The sequence below is a fragment of the Furipterus horrens genome, unplaced genomic scaffold (assembly GCF_987537825.1).
Source record: "Furipterus horrens unplaced genomic scaffold, mFurHor1.1.pri manual_scaffold_7, whole genome shotgun sequence".
Taxonomy (NCBI): domain Eukaryota; kingdom Metazoa; phylum Chordata; class Mammalia; order Chiroptera; family Furipteridae; genus Furipterus; species Furipterus horrens.
The window spans coordinates 142,262,864-142,282,481 of NW_028327177.1; the positions used below are offsets into that span (position 1 = coordinate 142,262,864).

Sequence of the window (19,618 nt, forward strand, 5' to 3'; positions counted from 1 at the left end):
AACTCACTTTGAACTGAAATTACACTAAACACAGGGGTCAGTGGTCGTAGTCTCTGCAGGTTTTACGGGCCCAGGGTCCCCGTTCTGCTCCTCCGTCCCACGTCCCGTCACTTGGATTATGAATCCAGAGGCATTCACCTGTCTTGTCACTTTTTGTTCCAGGCTGGTACTGAAATGCCTTTGTGTTCCTAATGCCAGGCCCGCAGAAGGAGCTGGAAAGAAGGGGGACTTAGTCTGGGCCCCGTCGTTCCGTATTCGGTGCCCCCCAGCTCCAGAACCTTCCTCCCTTACTTCCCCTCAGGGCCCGAGGCTCCCGGGCCCCACACCTCACTCTGTCTCCTGGGTCCCTCCGCCTCCCAGAGGGCCGGCGCTTCCCACACGGGGCGCTCCTACCCCTACACCCCCATCTTCCAGGTGAGTGTTCTTTCCTGAGCCCCGCTTCCCACTTCCCAAGTGGCCGTGCTGGGGGGGCTGCCCCGCTCGGTGCAGCGTTTCTCGGGCACACACGCCACACACATGCACGCACCACACACACAGCGCCTGCCACACATGTGTGCCACACACCACACACGGCAGCCACACACGCCACACACATTACATGCACACGGCAACGCTCCACACACCACACATGTCCCACAATCACACACACGCCACACCACGAATGCCCAGGCATGCCACACTCATCACACACATACATGCCACACACCACACACACGCACACGTGCCTCATGCACACACACACCACACAGGCATGCACATCACACACATCACATGCACACACATGTCACTCTGCCCCTTGCTAGTGTGGATTAAGCTGCAGCAGGGCTGGCCTCAGGCCTGACGTCCTGTGTTTCCAACAAGCAGCCAGCCACCGCCGCTGCTGCTGCTCCGTGTGAGCCACAGGGTGAGTAGCAAGGGCTGGACGGGCTGGGGGTCAGGACCTGCTCAGTTCACCTGGGGGACGAGGGGCCAGGACCTGCCGACCGCCCTGGGCCTCCTGGTCTCTGACACGAGAACGGAGACAAAGCACCTGCCGCTGCGCCGCGTGGGCTCCAGTCTGAGCTAGCCCAGTCGTCGTACAGAGAACGCACCTCCTCTTCCACAGAGAGGGTTTATGGGTGTCCTGGGTCCCCTTCTGGGTCACAGTGATGCAGAGTGCAGGCCTGTGCCCTGACGGGGACTTGAACCTGGGAGCGTTTAGGTCACGGGATGAAGCCTGACCCACTGAGCCACGCCAGCCAGGGTCGATCACTGCTGCCTTGATCAAAACCCCACTCTGATCCCCCCGTTATGTTCCCGAGGGAAAAGCAGAGCCCTTGGCGTTGCCCGCGGTCAGGGCCACCCGGGGGGAGGCGTTGCCATGGAGGCCGGCTTCCCCTGATGCACGCTGGGGGCCACACGGGCCTGCTCCTGGGGCCGGCGCTCCCATGGCCCGGAGCGCAGTGGGCGCTTCCCGCTTTAACGACTGCCTGGCTGTGTAAATATAGATGCTGTTTGCTCAGCACTTTCCCGCAGGGTTTTCCCGGGGTGATTGCCTGCAGTCAGCTCCGGAGGCCAACACGCCTGCCCGGGCCAGCCTGGCACGCCAGCTGACCGGGCCCCGGGACAGAAATGACCTCCTTGCAGGGAGTCATTACCGGCAGAGGGCCGCGGGCTGTCAGGGTGGCCTTGGCCGTGACTGATGCTCATGCTGCTGCCGCTGCACCTCTGAGCTGCCTCTGGAGCTGGACACCGGCTAATGTGGTCCCTTGTTTAGGGTGTGGATCTTCTCAGAGCGAGGAGTTCTCTGAGATGAGCTGGCCTCGTGGCCTCAACCCGGGGTCCACGACAGCGTTTAGGGGCTTCACTTGCAGATCCCCTCAGAATACATGCGTGCTCGGGAGGGTGTGGGGGCTGTGAGGAGGGCCCGTAGTGTTCATCAGACACTTAAGGAGCCTAATTCAAGCAATGTTAAGAACTTCTGATCTAGCTGAGGCTCCTTCATTTTAAGGCACCATTTGACCACGTAAAGGGAGGACTAGCCTCCCACGTCCTTACACAGGCAGCAGGTTTGTTGTTACATGCGTGGTGTGTGCGAGGGGGTGGGGGAGCCCTTCTTGCTTTCCTGCACCTTACAGTATGAGGGGACACCCCGCGTCCCAGAATTTATTTATAAAAAGCTGTGTCCTTATTCTTACACGTTTAGGCTTCAGTCACCTTCCGAGTCCGCTCGTCTGATGCAGTGCTCCTACCGGGACTTTTTCCCACGGCTCAGCACAGTTTTTGAACTTGTCGATTTTGATGCTTTTTAGTGCCTCTGCTGTTTTCTGTTTCACCTCTTCCTCATGGGCCAAAAGTTTTCCTTTGAGGACTTTTTTCATCCAGGGAAACAAAGTTGCTCGGGTTGAGATCAGGTGAACAGGGAGGGTGGGGCACGGGGTCACACTGTCTTTGGTCAAAAACTGCTGAACACCCAGCGCAGTGTGGGCAGGTGCGCTTGTAAATCACCCACAGGAAATGGGCAGACGCATTAAAAGAGTCTTTGAAAAAAGTTCACAGAAGCCGAACGCAGCCTCTCACAGCGACGCCCGACGGTGCACGCATCCAGGTGGGCTCCCAGGACACTCGCCCAGCAGGGAAGGCTGTGCTACAAGGGGCCCACCCTCCACAAGACAACTTAGTTTTTTGGATTCCCCCTCGTACCTTCTTCATTTATTCAATAAATGATGGAGGATTAAATAGTCCAGGGCATGTGCCGTTGGTGCGGGGACACAGAGATAAAAGGCATTGTCCTCTGCTGAGTAAGAGCTCAGTGTCACCAAAGCCATGTGACCAGGCAGCCCCATGCGGTACATGCCAGCGTCACACATCCCTGACCTCCCGGAGGGCCCACAGGGCACGTGACAGAACTGCCAGCAGGTCACGGAGTCAGCTTTTGAGCTGGGAGACCTAGGTGACAATTCTGCTTATTCTGCAAAAGCACAAAGTCCCTGTGTTTCCCATCAAGAGATAAAATGAAAACAGAGCAGCGTCCCCTGGGAAAGTCTGGGGAGCGGTGAGCAGTGTCCCCGGACGGGCAGAAATAGCCACGCCCAGGGAAAGAGTTTCCAAACCTGCTCTCCATTAGAGTCCCCTGGAGGGACTCCTGTTCTTCAGTACAGACCGCAGTGACTCATGCCCAAATATCAAATGGTGGTCCTCAGCGTCACTTACAAACATCAGTGGCAAATACTGGCTTGGCCAAAAAGTTCATTTGTTTTCTCCAGCAAGACGGCTCTGGTAGCGCTTAGTTGTCTTTAATGTCATTTAAAACAATTTTGTTAGATTGTGTTGTGACAGCTGACATATCAGTGTGCATCTAAAAACACATCAAAACTGGTGAATTTTTGTGCGGTCACTTTAATACTGAAGATGGAAGAAACTATGCAACATTTTTGGCATCTTATGCTTTATTATTTCAAGAAAGCTAAAAACAACTGAAATGCAAAGTAATATTTGATGCAGGGTACGGGGAAGGGGCTGTGACTGACGGAACGTGTCAGAGGTGGCCTGTGAGGTTTCGTGCTGGAGAGTCCTCTCTGGATGGTGCTCCACGGCCGGGCGACCAGTGGAAGTGGACAGCGATCAGATCGAGACATTGAGAGCAATCAACGTTGTTCCACGCGGGAGACAGACGACATACTCAAAGTATCCAAATCAATAAAGTTATTGATGAAAATGAGAAAGTTTGTCTTTGATTTTACGGAAAAACCTAAAGAGACTTTTTGGTCCACCCAATAGCAGTGACAAATTTCAATAGCAGCTGAGGGTCACGAGGACAGAGGGAGTCCCTGCTCCAGCACGTGGGGCTCCCTGGTCTCGCTTGAGCAGCCTTTGTAAACACACGGGCTGCCCAGATCTGCCCCCCAGGCCCCACGGGAAGGTCCCCAGCCCTCCTGCTTGCTGGGGCAGCGCAGCTCTGGGACCAGTCCAGGCTGGCTCGTTGGAATCACTTGGCTCACCAAGCACTTCTGACCTCGATGCCTCCGGACCAAGAGCCGTACACCTGCCGCAGGGGCGTGTGTCCTAAGGAAGCAGACAGCCCTGCGCCCTCTGCAGTGTCGACTTCTTGAATGAGGTGACTTGCAGGTGACCCTTGATGAGCAGGCCAGGTTGGGAGGCATGGGTGTGTCCTGTCCTGGGAGGCTGGGTGTCCTCTCTGGTCACATGTCCCCTGGGTGGTGGCAAGGTCATAATGTGTGCCATGTTTCTGGCAAGGTCTTCTTCAAGGTCTTCTGAAATGGAGGTGGGTTTCAATGTCCTGTCTCTGGGCCATCCCCTCTGCACCCTGCTTCCTGATGGTCACCCCCCAACGGGGGCAAACAGGCGACAGGCAAGGCGGTTCTCTCCCTTCCTAGAAACTGGCACGCGCCGCCCTGCAAAGACCGTGACCCAAATGAAGACGTGCTGGCGACCGCCTTGACCCGTTCTCCTAACAGTCTCGAAACACTCACCTCATTATGTGTTTCTAATGCCAGACAGGAACATGGGCGCTTTTAAAGGTCAAGGACGGAATATATTAAAACCGTCTCTTAATGGCTCATCTGGTGATAATTCAAGACGGGCAAGCCCGTTCTCTTTTCTAGGGACTTCGTTATTTTTCTCTTCCCTATTTCTAATACATTTCTTGACCTTGCTCTTTCCAGGTTACTAACCGTCTCAGCGCTCGGAGCGCTTTGTGATCTCCAACTAAATGGAAACATTTTGTTTTCCACTCACAGTGGGAGCTGCTCCTGTTCTAAGGTGATTGCTCTACTTTGAGGGCAGCTTATACTCTTCTCTGCTGATGGGACCGTAAAGCTAAATACTGTATTGATGATACATTAATCTGAAACCCTTGGGAGAGATGGACGCCGTGAAGTCATGCCACGCTGTTTCAAAGGAGGAGCACAAGCAGCAGCTGAGTCAGGGAGTGGCCCGGAGAGTGACGTAGGAGCGGAAATACGAGAACTTACTAACTGCAGGAGGAGAAATGCGTTTCCTCGTTACCTAAGGAAACGACGCGAAGACCAGAAGATCCCAAAGGACACATGTGACACTCTGCTTTGGAACCGGCCGGACAGAGGACCGTGTTCCAAGCTGGGAGAGCAGAGAGTTACCTACAGACAGAGGAAGGGAGAGTTCTGGCTTCTTTTACAAATGATGTTCAAAAAAACTTTGGTTGGGGGAAAAGGGAGAAAAACCCCAAGCCTTGGGAAAGCTGATGTGGAAGTGAGGCACGTTTAAGTTGGGGTCCAGCTTTAGGGACAAGCGGCTAGGTGTTCGTTCTAGAGGAGGAACCAGAGGGGCAAGTTCACGCCAGGCATCCTATGGAGAATTACGTCACCTGCAAGTGACTTAATCAGGAGGTGTTCTAATCCCAAGTCTAGGATCAGCATTAGAGTTAGGTTGTAGAGCCAAAGAGTTGATTTGTTTAAAAAACGATTTTATTTATTTACTTTTAGAGAGAGGGAAGGGAGGGAGAAAGAAAGAGAGAGAAACATTGATGTGCAAGAGAGATATTGATTGGGTGCCCCTCATCCACGCCCCAGCTGGAGACCAAACCTGCAAGCCAGGCCTGTGCCCTGACTGGGAATTGAACCCGTGACCTTTTGGCTTGAGGGATGACGCTCAACCCACTGAGCCACACAGGTCAGGGCTAGAGCCAAGAGTTGTAAGTTACTTGGGAATAGTGGCCCAGCAGGAGCTGGGAGAAACACGTGAGGAGCTTTTAGAAACGGCCCAGGGTACTGACGGCTCGCCGTCACGGGGTCCTGCCGAGGAGGTGGCCCTCTGGAGCGTCGGGGTAGCTGAAGGGAACAGTTCGTGTCACGGAAGCACGCACACCGGACACACTCCGGTGTATTAAATCGTCCAATGCACGCCAGTGTGTCTGCGGAGTGGGCTGGGACCGCTGCCCAGTTGGTCCATGCTTTACAGGAAAAGATGGAGGCCTCAGAGGCGGGGGGAGAAGGCGCTTTGCTTGGCAGGCGCACTTCCGTGCCTTGAGCTGGTGAGAACCTATTACTCACTGGGCCACTGCGTGCCAGTAAACGACCAGACCCGTTTCTTTGAGGGAAGTCACGCTACACTCAGTGGTGTGCAGGGCAGTGAGTTACAGCTGGTCCTCCCGGAGAGGCGTGCGTCACACACACGCATGGGCTTCTCACCCCCGCCCCGCCCCGAGAGGCTGTAGCAGACAGCTTGCGGTTAGTGACGCGACAGCCAGGACTCCGTGGTGTCCAGCCTGCGCTCCCAGGTCGTGCTCCCAGGACGCCGTCCGTCCTTGCCTGTCCTCCCTCCGAGCCCCTGTGTCCACACCGGCCGGGGTTGCCGCAGGTGCCTGAGCGCGGCTCTCACGTGAGTGCTGCTTGATGGTTTCCTTACAGTGACGAGTGATGAGGAAGTGACACCGTGAGGACTCGCGTGGGAAGTCACTCTGCTGTCAGTGACGTCCGCCATGTCTTTGCGGAACTGGAGAATGACTTTCAAACCGGGGCAGCGTGCGTACGTCCTCCGCCGCCCGTGCTGTTCACAGGGGAGATGTGCACACTCAGCCCGCTTTCATGTCTGCTCTGTAGCAGTCACTGCTCCACTGTCCGCTCAGCGACACAGGCAGCCCCGCTCCAGGGCCTCTGCGGATTTCGGTGGTGCCGCTGCTCTCACTGTGGCCCGTGTCACAGTCCCCGTGTGCGTCACCGAAGAGACGCTCGTTGCCCACTCTGAGCTGGTAAATCCAGCGCGCGTATAAGACACACCGAAATGGTGTCAGGAGCCTCGGAGCAGCCGGCGACAAACTGAGGGTCCGCAGGACCGCCCTCAGGGCTGACAGAGCAGCTCCCAGTTCAGGAAAGGGCTCCGCCTCGGGTTAGAGTTCTGTTACAGCAGAAGGTGGCCCATCAGAACCAGCCAGAGGAACGGGATGGAAGGTTCAGGCTGGGTGGGTCCGACCACGAGGCTCTGGCTGTCCTTCCCGTGCGGCGTCCTGGAGAGCATCCCTCCTCCCGGATACGCTTTGTGACACCGCCCCAAACCCCGAATTTCCCAGCCAGGGGAGCCCCCCACTCCCCAAGCCTGCGGGGCCCCGAGTTCAGATGGAGGCCAGATCGCTTCCTGCCCACGGGGCTGGTCTTCTGTCTCCCGCCCCCGCTGCAGGCTCAGGCTGTCCCTTTCATGCCCGCTCCCGCAGAGCCTGGGGCGGCGATGGTTCATCTTAAAGCCGCTGTCCCTCATCACAGGCTTAAACTGTCCCGCGGCCACGGCGCGCGGGGTCATGCCACCACTCCCCGCGGGGTTTTCACCTCTGCCTGTGCCGTGGGCGAGCCCCCCCTCCTGGCGGCCTCCCATCCCCTGAGCGCGGCAGGGCTTCACGCTGCCCTTCAGAAGAGTGGGGCTTGCTCTTCTCCCGCAGAAACGTCAGCCTTCACCAAGCACCACTGAGATGCAGGGGGGGCCTCTTAAGTCTCCGATTTCCCGCTCCATCCCAGCACAGCTGCTAAAAAAGGCTGTTCATTTCTTTCCCTCCAGGGGCAGCTGGGCCCGGGCCAGATCTGGATACTCAGCTGGTGCTCAGAATCGGCAAACGCCTCCGGGGGGAACATAGCTGCCACGATCCTTAGCTCGAAACAGTTCTCTTCCAGCTGGAATTTTAGTCCCTGGAATCCTCATGGTCTCCGGTGCCACGGGGGTCCCTGCAATAAGCCTGGCATTTCGTTTGTTGTCAGAAGGAGCGTCGGGCTCCCGCGACCTGCTACCCTCAGCCCAGCACAGGAAATCGAGGTGGCTAAGCTCGTTGTCAAAAAGTGTGCCTTAGAGTCCTGGAGCTCTCTGCCCTACTTTTCCTACGGATTTTTATTTTCGGAGACTTGATTCGTTCTCTCGGCAGAGGATGTGTTCCGCATTTTTACACGGCATGATGTTTGTAGCCCATCCTGTTGCCTTGCTGTTGTTAGACAGCCAGCATGTATTTATTACAATTTGTTGTAATTAGTACAATTTATTATAATTAGAGGTTTCATTCCCTGGGAGGGAAGGATATGATTATGTGTCATCTTCTTGTTCCTTCAGGACATTTTGCGAGTCGATCGTCTCTGTTGCCGGAACTCATCCGCTTTCCTTCCACCTGCTCACGACAGCGAGCCCCGTGGGCCAGTCTTCCTGGTCCTGCCGCAGGGACTCCTCTCTCCAGTGCTCACGGCCGGGGCTTGCTCTTTCCTCCCGACACAGAGAGGCTAGCACACATCTGCAGTCCACAGACTGCCGTGTGCGTCACGGATGAATAGACATCCGCATGTATGACTTTCTTTTGTTCTACTTCAATATGAGTTCAATAATCTGTTACATTATATTCACTCTAGATTTGTATCATGGCCTTTTGGTCCCCGTTACGTTAATTTTTCTCCTTTGAGCAAGGCTCATGGCCTTTCATAATTCAACTTGTTTCAATTAATTACCATCATTTGCTCAGATAGACGCAGCTGGGTCCGTGAGAGACCTCTAAATGGACTGTTTTGTCCTCTGGAATTCTTGGATACAAGCCTTACTTGTTGGGAAACAGTGAGTTTCTAAGCCTATTATAAGCGTGCTCCTCCCTAAGACGCGGGATTCAGTATTGGTGACCCCCAGGGAGGGGAGCAGAGAGCCGGCCCGTGTGCTCACGACGCTGAAGGTGGACAGGAGCGCCGCTGTGTTCACCGAGCCGCTCCTGAGACTGCCAGGGCTGAGAAACAGCCTTTCTCTAAGCAGGAGTTCAGATGCAGCTTTTGCACTTGACCTTTGGTTGTTTTCTCCCTGATTCCTATGACGAGCCCCACCAGCCACGGACGGTTTTGCTCTTTAAACCTGACACGCTTCCGCCTGCCGCGCTCAGACCTCCCCGAGAAGCGGCCACGTTCGTGCCTTGTCCGGGCGGGCCCGACCCATTGTTAGAATTAGCGCAACGCAGTCCCACCTGTTTGTTTTTTCCTTTACCTTCCTTGTCCTGGGGATGTATCGGTGAAAACATTGCTGCGTGGGATAGCTGAGATTTTCCTGCCTGTGTTTTCCGCTAGGACATTTATGGTGTCACGGCTTACATTTGAGTCTTTGATTCATCTCGAGTTTACTCTGGTGTGTGGTGTAAGTGGGTGGTCTAGTTTCATTTTATGGCACGTCCCTGTCCAGTTCTCCCAGCACCGTGTGGTGAAGAGGCTCTTCTCACTCCATTTTATGCTCCTTCCCCCTTTGTCAGATATTAGCTGACCATAGAGGCCTGGGTTTATTTCTGGACTCTCTGTTCTGTCCCACTGATCTGTATGTCTGTTCTTGGGTCAGTACCAGGCTGTTTTGATTACCGTGGCCTTGAACTACAGTTTGATATCTGGTGTGGTGATTCCTCCTGCTGTGTTCTTCTTCCTCAAGATGGCTGAGGCTATTCAGGGTCTTTCTAGGTTCCATCTAACTTTTTGAAGTGTTTGTTCTAGATCTGTGAAATATGCCGTTGGTATTTTAATAGGAGTTGTGTTGAATCTATAGATGGCTTTGGGTAGTATGAGCATTTTAATGATGTTAATTCTTCCCATCCATGTGAACATGGTATATGCTTCCATTTGTTTGTATCTTCCTCAGTTTCTTTCTTCAGCATTCTGTAGTCTTCTGAGTGCAGGTCTTTTACCTCCTTGGTTAAATTTAGTCCTAGGTGCCGACTGACTGTGGGGGCAGGGGCCGGGCTGGATGGAGGAGGGAAAAGGGGTAAAAATTGGGACAACTGAAATAGAATAACAATAATAAAAATAAAAGGATATTAATTAAAAAAAAAAAAAAGCATTAGCTCCGGCGAGTATCTGCTTCTTAGAGCCAAAGGCCCTCACCCACACAAGCTCACTGACTAAGCGGAGATAGAATCGATCTGGCAGATAGGCGAGAAGCTGAGTTACTGAGGTCTGCAGGAAAAGTTCTAAAGATGAACAAAATTCTATGTGTGATTGTGTCTAGGAGAGAGCACAGAAGGGGCCCGTCCTGCTGCAACCCTGAGAAAACATGAGGACGCTGAGCTGCCAGAGGAGAGAGGACGCTGTCAAACGTGCTTACGTAGAACACTTGTGGGGAAGAAGGTGGCAGCCGCAGGGGACACGTCATTGTCACGGAGCCGAGAACAGGCTGGGTGCACAGATTCTGTCCGTGGACGTCGAGAAGTGGCTGGGCCGTGGTCAGTGGCCGTGGAGGAGTCCCGGGACCCAGAGAGACACCGGACGTGGAAGAGGAGCATCTGTAATTCTGGTTACTTTTCACTGGAAGGCGAGTGATCAGCAGGACGTGGGTTGTGGGAGAGACCGAGGAAGATGCCATCCTGGGAATGCTGAGCTGCGGTGGCACCGGGCGCCGGCTGCGGTTTGTTATAAGTGACCGTGGCAGAAGGCAGCGCCTCCTTCCTCTGTTCCCTTTGACAGAGCTCAGCTGTCTGGTGCCACGGCCCGAGGCACGTGTGCTGTGGCAGGACATTTCACGTCGTGTGACGTTCTCACGACCGAGACAGAGGAAGTCGGTGGGTCATGGCGCAGAGCGGACAGGTTTGTAACAGGCTGAAAACCATACCCGCGGGTGTTCATGTACAGGCTGACGACGGTTGGAACGCTCAGTTGGAAGAATGAAAGAAGTATCTCTTTTAGGGCCAAAGAAAGATAATGCAACATGTACGAAATAATCGCGGGGATGCAAAATCCAGCACGGGGAATGTAGTCAATAATATTGTCGTGACTGCGGTGGGGCCCGGCGGGGACCAGACTCATTTGGGGGATCACTTTGTGAGGCATGGAAGTGTCTGACCACCACGCCGCACGCCGGACACGAATATAATATTGGACGTCAGCTGTAATTGAAAGGAAAAGCGAATGCAGCCCAGTGTCCTTCCCGCCACATTGCACCGGCCCCGTCATAGAGGGCGTGCTGGGCAGCGGGCTTGTTCACGGTCTGGGCGGTCCGGTATGGGGCGGCGGGCTTGTTCTAGGTCTGGGCGGTCCGGTATGGGGCAGCGGGCTCGTTCTAGGTCTGGGCGGTCCGGCATGGAAACCCCCGGCCCATGGGCCCCCCTGGCCACACACGACTCCCCGAGCATTTGAAATGTGGCTACTGCCACCCAGGCACTGAAGGTATGTTATTCTTCATCGTTTTAAATTAAAATAGCCACCTGTCGATAGTGGCTGCTTGTACTGCAGATTTATGCTGTCTCCAAATTTTTAATGAAACCTATGTAAAATATGTATTTTTTATTAAGATGCATTGAAAGATTTATTTTATGGGGTTGTAAAATGGTTTTACTGAGGTGAGAAAAAGGAGGCCCAACGGAATGAAATGATTTGTTCATAATCACACAGTCATCAACTGAACAGGGACCCAACGAAGGTTCTTTGAATCTCAGGCAAAGCGTTTTTCACGTGGGCATGTCACAGAAAGTAGCCTTTCTCAGGGAGGCTCGTGCGTGTCTGATGCGGACGTCCAGTGACCCAGCACTGCCGAGGTTTCCTTCCGATCTTGAAAACCGGATTTTAGGTCAAGGTAAACAGCGTTCCCCCATCACTACGTGGCCTCTCGCAGACAGGGAGCCCTACAACGGGACCTTGAAGTTGTGTTTCCCGGCGGCGCAGGCCAATGCTGTCATATTCGCTGCCAGGGAGGAAGTGCCCATCCTTGTAGGGGAGCCTAGTTCCAGGTCCCCGAACTTCAGAGCTGGTTTTCTATTTCCTTCTCTGCTCAGTTAAAACCTGCGTTACTTAGGACGACGGCACCGTGCCAGTGTGTGTCTGGGACCGCGAGGAGGTGGCCTTGGCTGTGCACAACCGTAGCAGGGGTCCGAGGGGTGGGATTAGAACAACCAAGATCCTACAGTCGCAGGGGTTACATGGCACCTGATAAACGAGACTTACAGTCGGTGTTTACAGGAAGGAGAACATTGTGTTTCAGACAGGATTTGCATCAGATGAGACTCGCCATCTTCTCTCGCTCCCCAAGATGCAGGAAAACTCCCCCTAATATAGAATCAGATGGGCATGTACATGCTTGTATCATTTTTAAAGAGTAGAACTGGATGGTCGTGATGCCATTTGAAAAACACCTGTTGGTTCTGCCTCCCCAAATGCAGGCAGGGAGGTGACCTGTCAGGCGATGCCGCTCGTAAGTGGGATTTGTGTTTTTCAGAGAAAAAAAACTGGAAAAGAAAGTGACGTCGTCTTTGGCCCTGGGCACTGGTGTGTGCAAATCTTGCTTTATTTATCACACCAGAGATGCAGCTCCTCCGGTAAGGAGGCGTCGGGGGAGAGGGTAGGTGTCCAGGCGGGAGAAGCAGTGTCTGCCCCCGAGAAATCACCTCCCGCCCAGGGGAGCCCCCTGCCCCCGGTCACTGTCTGCGATGCCCTGGCTGCACCCCCTTGTCTGAGCCCCTTCCTCTGCCCCGTGTTTGCCATGGGCCAGGAATCCGAGGCTACGGTTCCAATTTTCCCTTAGGATAGGGGAGGCAGAGCTGGGGGTCGTTTAGACTTTTCCTACTAGGACCAGGTCGGGCCCAGAGCTCCGGGGTGTTTCCTCTCCCCTGGGCTTCCACCAGCACCGCAATTCTGGCTTCCCGCCGTGGCGTGTACGCAGGAAGGTCAGTACATGTGGTTCATTCTGAGGCTCCTGAGAAGTTACATCTCAGGAGAATGAAAGGTGTTTTAGGACCAATGGTTTGCTTCCTGCAGAGAACATTGGACCCCCCCCGCCCCCCCCCCATGAAACTTCCGGTTGCCCTTTAGCCTGTCCCTCTCATCTGACGTCCAGCAATGGCTGCCTGTCCCTGGCTTGCCGGGTGATCTGACCTGAACGTCCCTCTGTTTGTTCTTACCTTTGGAGTTCCTCCCTCAGTATTATCTAAGTCCCACGGAAACAAGGATCGCTGCATCTCACCCAGAGCACAGGCCGTGCCCGGAGCTTTGGGCGTGGGTGCTCGGAGCCGCAGGCGTTAGGATCATAGCCTCTTACGCAGGCGGCGTTTGGTTGGCACTTCCCCGATTGACGAGCAAGGCCGACCGGACCCTGCCGGCTGGCAGGCACCGCGAGGGCCTCGGAGGCCGCGTGGGTGTGTCGGGGAGACGTGCGCGGGCTTCCCGGGGGAGGGTGCCACCTGCCTCTTCTCGCTCACAGGCTCATCGTGAAACTCAAATGTAATAATGTGAACGAACCCACTTGGAAGGCTGTGAAGACCAGAGGTTTAGCCGTCACGTCCCGTGACCCCCTAAGCCGGCACTGCGTCTCGGTGACTGTCTAGCACTGTGACCAGAACCCCCCGGCGCAGGCAGTGGTGTTCCCTGATGGTGTGGAGTTTCCATTCTGAAAGACTGAAGAGAAACTCAGTTACGAGAAAAGGCATCTTCACTGGCTGTAAAGGGACAAAGAGGACCCTGCTGCCCTTTTTCCGTGGCGGTCAGTGTGATCTCCCACCAACTCCAGACAAGAAATAATAAAGTCACGTAAAGATGTGCCTGGTTTTGATTTGCTGGTGCGGCACTGGGACCAGCTTGAGGCTCATTACCTGCTAACCCCGTTTTCCTTCCGTGCCCTGTGAACCTGTGAGGGGTCTTTTCCTTCCCGCCGCCCAGGAATGTCCATCTGGTGGCTATCGACCTGCTCACGGGAGCCAGGGTGGCGGCACCTCGTCGCAGGCATGCCGCCGGTCACATCTCGTTTGACCTTTCATACAGATTCCGGTGTTTCTCCATCCATGTTTCCCCTTGAAAAATCCTGAGCGAGCTGTTTGGTGTGTGCTGGTTTTGCTCAGGAATCGCACGTGGCCTGGGTTACAGAGAGAGGAGACGGCAGGGACTCTCACCAATCCCATCCTTCGGAGCTTCCAAAAGGGCGCTTCGCCGGCCGAGCAGGCTGGGCGCTCACCCCCATCCAGGGGCGTGCACAGCAATCCTGTCCAGCAGGAGAGCAGAACCCCGTTGGTTCTGTTACCTACGCGCTCCCGTGGTCAGGATTTTTGAAGCCATTTTAATGTTGGAAACCTAGAATTTAGGACCCGTGGATGTACCATTGTCTGTACAGAATCATTTCTTCTTAAATCGGACAATTATGTTGTTGAGGAAGCCAGGACATTGTTAAGAGACTTCTGTGTTAGATAGGTTTGTCCTGCCTAAGTCTGTTCAAATGACCTTGTAACTCACAGACTTATCCTGGACTCTTGTGTTTAGAAACACCTTGATTGTGATCAGCACCCCGACCAATGTTTGCTGGTCTCCCACGACCTCACTGTGCTTCCTGAGGTGTGTTCTGCAGAGTCTCGTTCCTCCCAGCGGGGCATCCGTGCTCACGGGGGTTGGAGTCAGTTTGCATCTTGGACTCTCTGCCCTGAACACAGCTCTCTGTCCTGCTGTGACAGCGGGTGCCCGGACCAGAAGTGACCAAGAGGAGCACCCTGCACACACGCCCTTGCTGCCGGGCTGGACACCGAATAGCCACTGTTGCTTCAGTGCCCCGTGTGGGTGACAGCGGGCTGTTTGTCCCTCCGTGAGCCTCTGTCAGAGGGAGGTGGTCCCGGAGTCTGAGCGCGCGCGCCAGTCGGGACAGTCACGCTTATCACACTCACGTCACGAAGGAAAGGGCTAACTGCTTTCAGCAAAGAGGACTCATAAAGAAAAATAGGCCTGACACCCCAACCGCATTGTCCTCCGCTGCAGAGACACGCCCTGCTGGACGGGGCCTGGTGAGGTCACGTAATCCACTTCCCTCGGGCCACAGAGGCGGAACCCGAGGCAGACCCTGCCTGGCTCCTGGCCTCGCTCAGAGCCCCCGCCAGCCCGGAGCCCAGCCCCTCAGGTCCGGGCAGTTCCACAGTGGGGGAGGGGCTGTGAGCAGACACTGCGCGTCAGAGCGTTCCAGAAGGGACGCGGCTCGGTGGGGGAGCCGGGAGAACGCTGGCAGTGAGCTGCGGGGCCGGCCACGCAGCCCCAGGGGAAGACAGAAACACTGGCTGTGATTGATCAGTCTGCACGGGACTGCGGGCACGCGGACGCAGTGGCTTGGCCTTTTGGGAGAAGAGGTGATAGTGGCACAATGAAGTGCCTACGTGTTTGCGTCTGGGGTCCAAGAGTCACTTAACGGTCACCTGAAGTTGTTTCTGTCTTTAAAAACGTCACATGCTCAGAAACGCAGTCGCAATGACATCGGGGCATCCTGAATAATGACACGTGCTCTGAAGTAGCGGCGAAGTGTGTGTCCCTGTGAGCAAAGGCTGCTCCTCACAGGGGCCTCCCGGGGGCCTGTCAGTGCAGGCAGTGCTGAGCCAAGGGGGCCGGCCTGGCTGCCACGTCTGGCAGAATCGTTGTTTCTTTTAGGCCTGGTACGTGCCGTTTAATTTCAGTAAGAACGCGTTTCTGTCCACGTGACGGAGGGCTGTTATCCTGTCTCAGGTGGTTTTAAAGGCTGCCACGGTTCTTGGTCAGGGCATAGCACCTCGTCATGGGTTCAATTCATATTCAGTTTTAACATAAAAAAAGAGAAATCTTCTGAACAAAGACAAAGGCCAAAATCAGGGAGCTGTGATGAATTCTTAAAGGTGCATTCGGTCTCGTATGTAGCTCCTGTCCTTTTCCTGCGGCGCAGGTGACGTCCCTCGTCATGCAGATAGATGCCGCTTTTACGAGAATATGGTCGCTCTAATCTGTATCGAACAATTATGTTCCAGCCATTAAACCACAGGGTATGAGAGAGGAAAGATACTGCTACATGTCCACAAACTATGTACGCTCCATTTACTTATTCAGTTAAGAAATATCGGGGGGCCCCCTGCTGTGGCCGGGCCCCGTGCGGCTGCGCGGTCTGCGTGGTGAACAGAACTGTGCGTGGCTGCAAGGCTCGCGGCACTTACAGGTTAGGGGCGCACAGTCTCAGGTCACATGGTCCTGTAGCCCGCTGAGGCGGGCACCCTGGAACGGCGTGGGTCCGTGGGCCCGTGGGGCAAAGGGACAAGGCCAAGGTTGCAGCCATGCTCAGGGAATGAGAAGCCTTCGGAGCCGAACGTGAAGGGCTGCTGCAAGGAGAAGTGGGTGCGGGTCTTAAGGAGGGTCCGAACTGAGCGCCGTGTGACCGGGGAAGGGGCAGGAAATGGGGTTCGGGGTGGGAGCGTCGGAAAGACTTTGGAAGGACGCGTGGCTGAGTCTCGAGGAACGGGTGACGAGCCGCAGAGGGTTGGGGGCCTTTGGAATCTTCGGTGCCCCCGTTAATTACGGATCCATCCCTCCCCTTCTGCTGTACCATCCCGTTCGTCGTCAGCGACGGATGGATCGACTCAAACACCTCGACGCTCCAGGCGCACCACAGGGTCTGGGCCAGAGCCGCATCGGGGCCTGGTGGGCGACGGCTGCCATCCTGGAGAGGAAGACGCGCAGGGACGGCGTCAGTGCTTGCTCCGCACCCTCCCGGGCCTCGGCAGTTGCTTGTTCTAGCCTGATCCTGAGCGGCGGCCTTCGTGCTGCTGCTAGCCCAGCAGTTCCACGAGGCAGTCCAACCGTCCGGACGGGGCCCGAAGTCACGAGTTGCACTGTAAGCGATTGGTTACTAATCACGGCGCACGTTCTCAGTGTTAGGAAAACTCACAAAACAACAGCTTCAGGGTCCCGCCGCCCCCGCCCTGTGGGAACACCAGGCGCAGCCTTCGGAGGCTGCTCCCTGCGGCTCTTCTGAGGAGGAATAAGGGGTGGGCTCCTGGCAAACACTGGGCGACGTCCCCGTCATCTGTAGATCGTACCCCAGTTTGGAGCGTGGGTGTGGCTGTGGAGCGGGTAGCGTGACTGTCCTCGGTCACGTGAGCCGGGTCCACAGTCGGCGGCGGCCCACGAGCCCCTGGAGACCGTAGTCCCTGACGTAACTATTTCAGCTTCTGCCCATGGAGGCGGGGTGCTGCGTTCCCCTCCTGGGTGGCCCGTCCTCGTCTCAACCTGCTGAGCATTAAGGAGCTTGCGGGGACTCTGCCCGGAACTGCCAGGCAGAGACCTGGGCTTGTCCTTCTCTCTTCAGGAAGGAAGGAGCCACGTGCAGTGAAGGCAGAAGTAAATTTCTACCTGCAGGTGCCATTCTAGGTGCTGGGGACCCCCCCCCCCCGCCCATGGGAGAAACATATGAACCGGCACCCACATTTTAGTTGGGGAGACAGAAAATAAAGACTGTAAATCCATGGCCGGTTTAAATGTGCTGGTGATGAGCATCATAGTAAAATAAGGAGGAAGAGAGGAGACGGAAGTACCAGGGAGGGGGCGATCTGGGCTGTTCCTGCCATTTTAGGCGGGTGGCCCTGGCGGGCCTCATGGAGGAGGTGGCATTTGCTTTGCGACGGGAAGGAGACAAAGACGCGCAAAGCGTCTTGCTGTTCACCAGGCACTGGGGGAGCAAACAAAAATGCTTTCAGCGTGGAGGACGCGTTCCCCGGGCGGACCGCGTAGGAGGGGTTCAAAGCTTTAGTGCTGCCCGTTTCCCGGGACCCCCGCGCAACTTCACGGCTTTGTGCAAAGCACACTGGCCGCCCCTGAGTCTGGGCCGGGGCGGGAGGAGTATAAGTAAGTCACAGGTGTGCAGAGGGCAGCGCCCCCGACACTGGATTCGGAGGCCCCGGGAGCCCCGTTTGCTTATAGGAACCGACCCCCGACTCCCGTCCTCTCTGCCTGTGGCCATGTTCCTCGCGCAGACCACGCGTCTGCTTAGGAGATCGGGACCAGACCGTCTCAGAATCAAGTAGACGTAGGCATTTTTTATTTTTCTAATCAAGCTCTTGATCATTAATTTCCCTTCAAAACCTTTTTCAGGCTGTTAACAAAAATGAATTATCAGTCATTGCTAGTAACGGTAGGTTTGTCTGGGATTATCACTGAGGTACAGGACGCGATTTAGGATCTCATTACGATTATCTTTCCATTTCATTCGCTAAATATGGTGACCTTCTCATTTAGAAGCTGAAGATGCTCATTAGATGACTGTTCAGCCGGCGCTGGTGTGATCGTTAACGGTGTTTTTTCTGGTTTCTCGTACATTTGCCAGGGGGTGTGTTTATTTTATTGCCACGGGGGCTGGGGTGGGAGCTAACGGCCAATTTTCTCACTGTCTTCTGTGAAGCCAGACGTCGAGGAGACCTGCCAAACCGTGAAACTATGCTCGCCGAGTTTAAAATGTCCTCCGTTTTAGTTTCTAATACAGTACGTACCCTAAGCCAAGCTCTTGGGGTTCCTCAGCAGTTTGTAAGCGTCCTCAGACCAAAGAGTTTGGGAGCCGAGCTGGTCAGAGGCCCTGAGTGCGGATGTCAGACTCAGACGGCCTGCCACGGAGCGCCGGGGGCCCTGCGCAGGCTGGCGGTCGCCCAGCGCCAGCGACACGCCTGGAACACGCGGGCTCCCCTGTTACCCCCTCACGGGACTGTTTTGGGGGCGACTGGAAGAAGCCGCGGAGCAGCGGTGCATGGCGGGTGCTGAGCCTCCGGCCGGAGGGGAATGGGTCTGGCTACACCCCTGTCTGAGGTCACGGGGAGTCTGGGCTGGGACGTGTCCTCTGACTGCCGCTCCGATGACTTCATCGGCCTCGGCTGCAAAGGTGCCCCGAGCGGTGGAGTTATCACCTTGTGCTTAACCTTGGGGAGTTAAGAGGAAGAAAGAGGTTTCTATCTATGAGATGTTTTTGTTGCTTAAAATGATCATAACCTTCTCCTTCATGATGGCTGCATGACATGCGCTGTACTCTGACCGGCTTCCATCCAGCTCGCTCCAGCCCTACAAGGTCAGCAGAGCGAATGGCGCTGTCCCTGTGTGATGGGTGAGGAAGGCCGGGTCCAGGGATGGTGAAGTGACCTGCCTCCCACCCCACGGCAGACCAGGCACGGGGCACCGGGCCTTCCCACTCCCCTGGGTGTCATTAGGCAGCCGTTCAGCATGGTGACTGTCATCTCACCTAACGTCTCAATGTCACAGCGGAAAGTGGATCCCACACATCCGAAGTGACTGTCCAAGGGAACCTCGTTCCCAAACAGGGTGGAGAGGACGCTAAAATGGTAAACGTGGTTCTGGGAGTTTTGTGTTTTATGGTTCGGCTGAATTTAATGGTGATAATTCCATTTTCTTCTCATCCTGGTTAGATACGCCCTGTGGGGCTATTGCTTGAAATGTCACGGTTGGGGTCATGCCTGTTTGGCCTCATTGGCAGGGCTGTTCCCCGGCCTTTGTGTCTGTGGTCTCTGAGTCTGAAATGCTGGCCTCGCCGTTGGCATTGACCTGCACCGAGGGAGCCGCCAGTTGCTTCTCAAGGCTGCGCTCTGCTTCAGACGTCTGCACATTTAATGTTGTACACGCTTGGTGTTTGACCGGGTGGTCTGTGTAGTCGTCGCTTTTCTGGGAGAAAGAGGAGAAAAGGGATTATTGGTTCCGATATCAAATTGTAGGGGCACCGTCTATCATTGTGAGATCTGTGTACAGTGCCACCCCATAAAATAATATCTTTGTCTCATGAAGAAGGAACGGCAGAGACGCAGGGGAGCCAGGGCCTCAGTCTCCTCAGCGTGGCCGTCTTTTCTGTAGGCTGCCCCACGACCTCAGTCTTGCCCAGGGTGGTTTTAGAGACGTCGGGGGAATGTGGG

General features: G+C 55.3%; 1 protein-coding gene across 6 annotated transcripts in view; it reads left to right on the plus strand.

Moving 5' to 3' along the window:
* SUMF1 (sulfatase modifying factor 1) overlaps window positions 1-19,618 on the plus strand; it is a 152,236-nt gene that overhangs the window by 87,338 nt on the left and 45,280 nt on the right. Inside the window, exon 9 of one of the 6 annotated variants that reach the window (XM_090284874.1) lies at window positions 4,665-5,215. The exons of the other annotated variants lie outside the window; for them this stretch is intronic. Within the exon in view, the coding sequence (XP_090141000.1) occupies window positions 4,665-4,700 (36 nt within the window). The 3' untranslated portion in view covers window positions 4,701-5,215. Of the gene's footprint in view, window positions 1-4,664; window positions 5,216-19,618 lie in introns of those variants that run through there. 6 annotated transcript variants of the gene reach the window in all.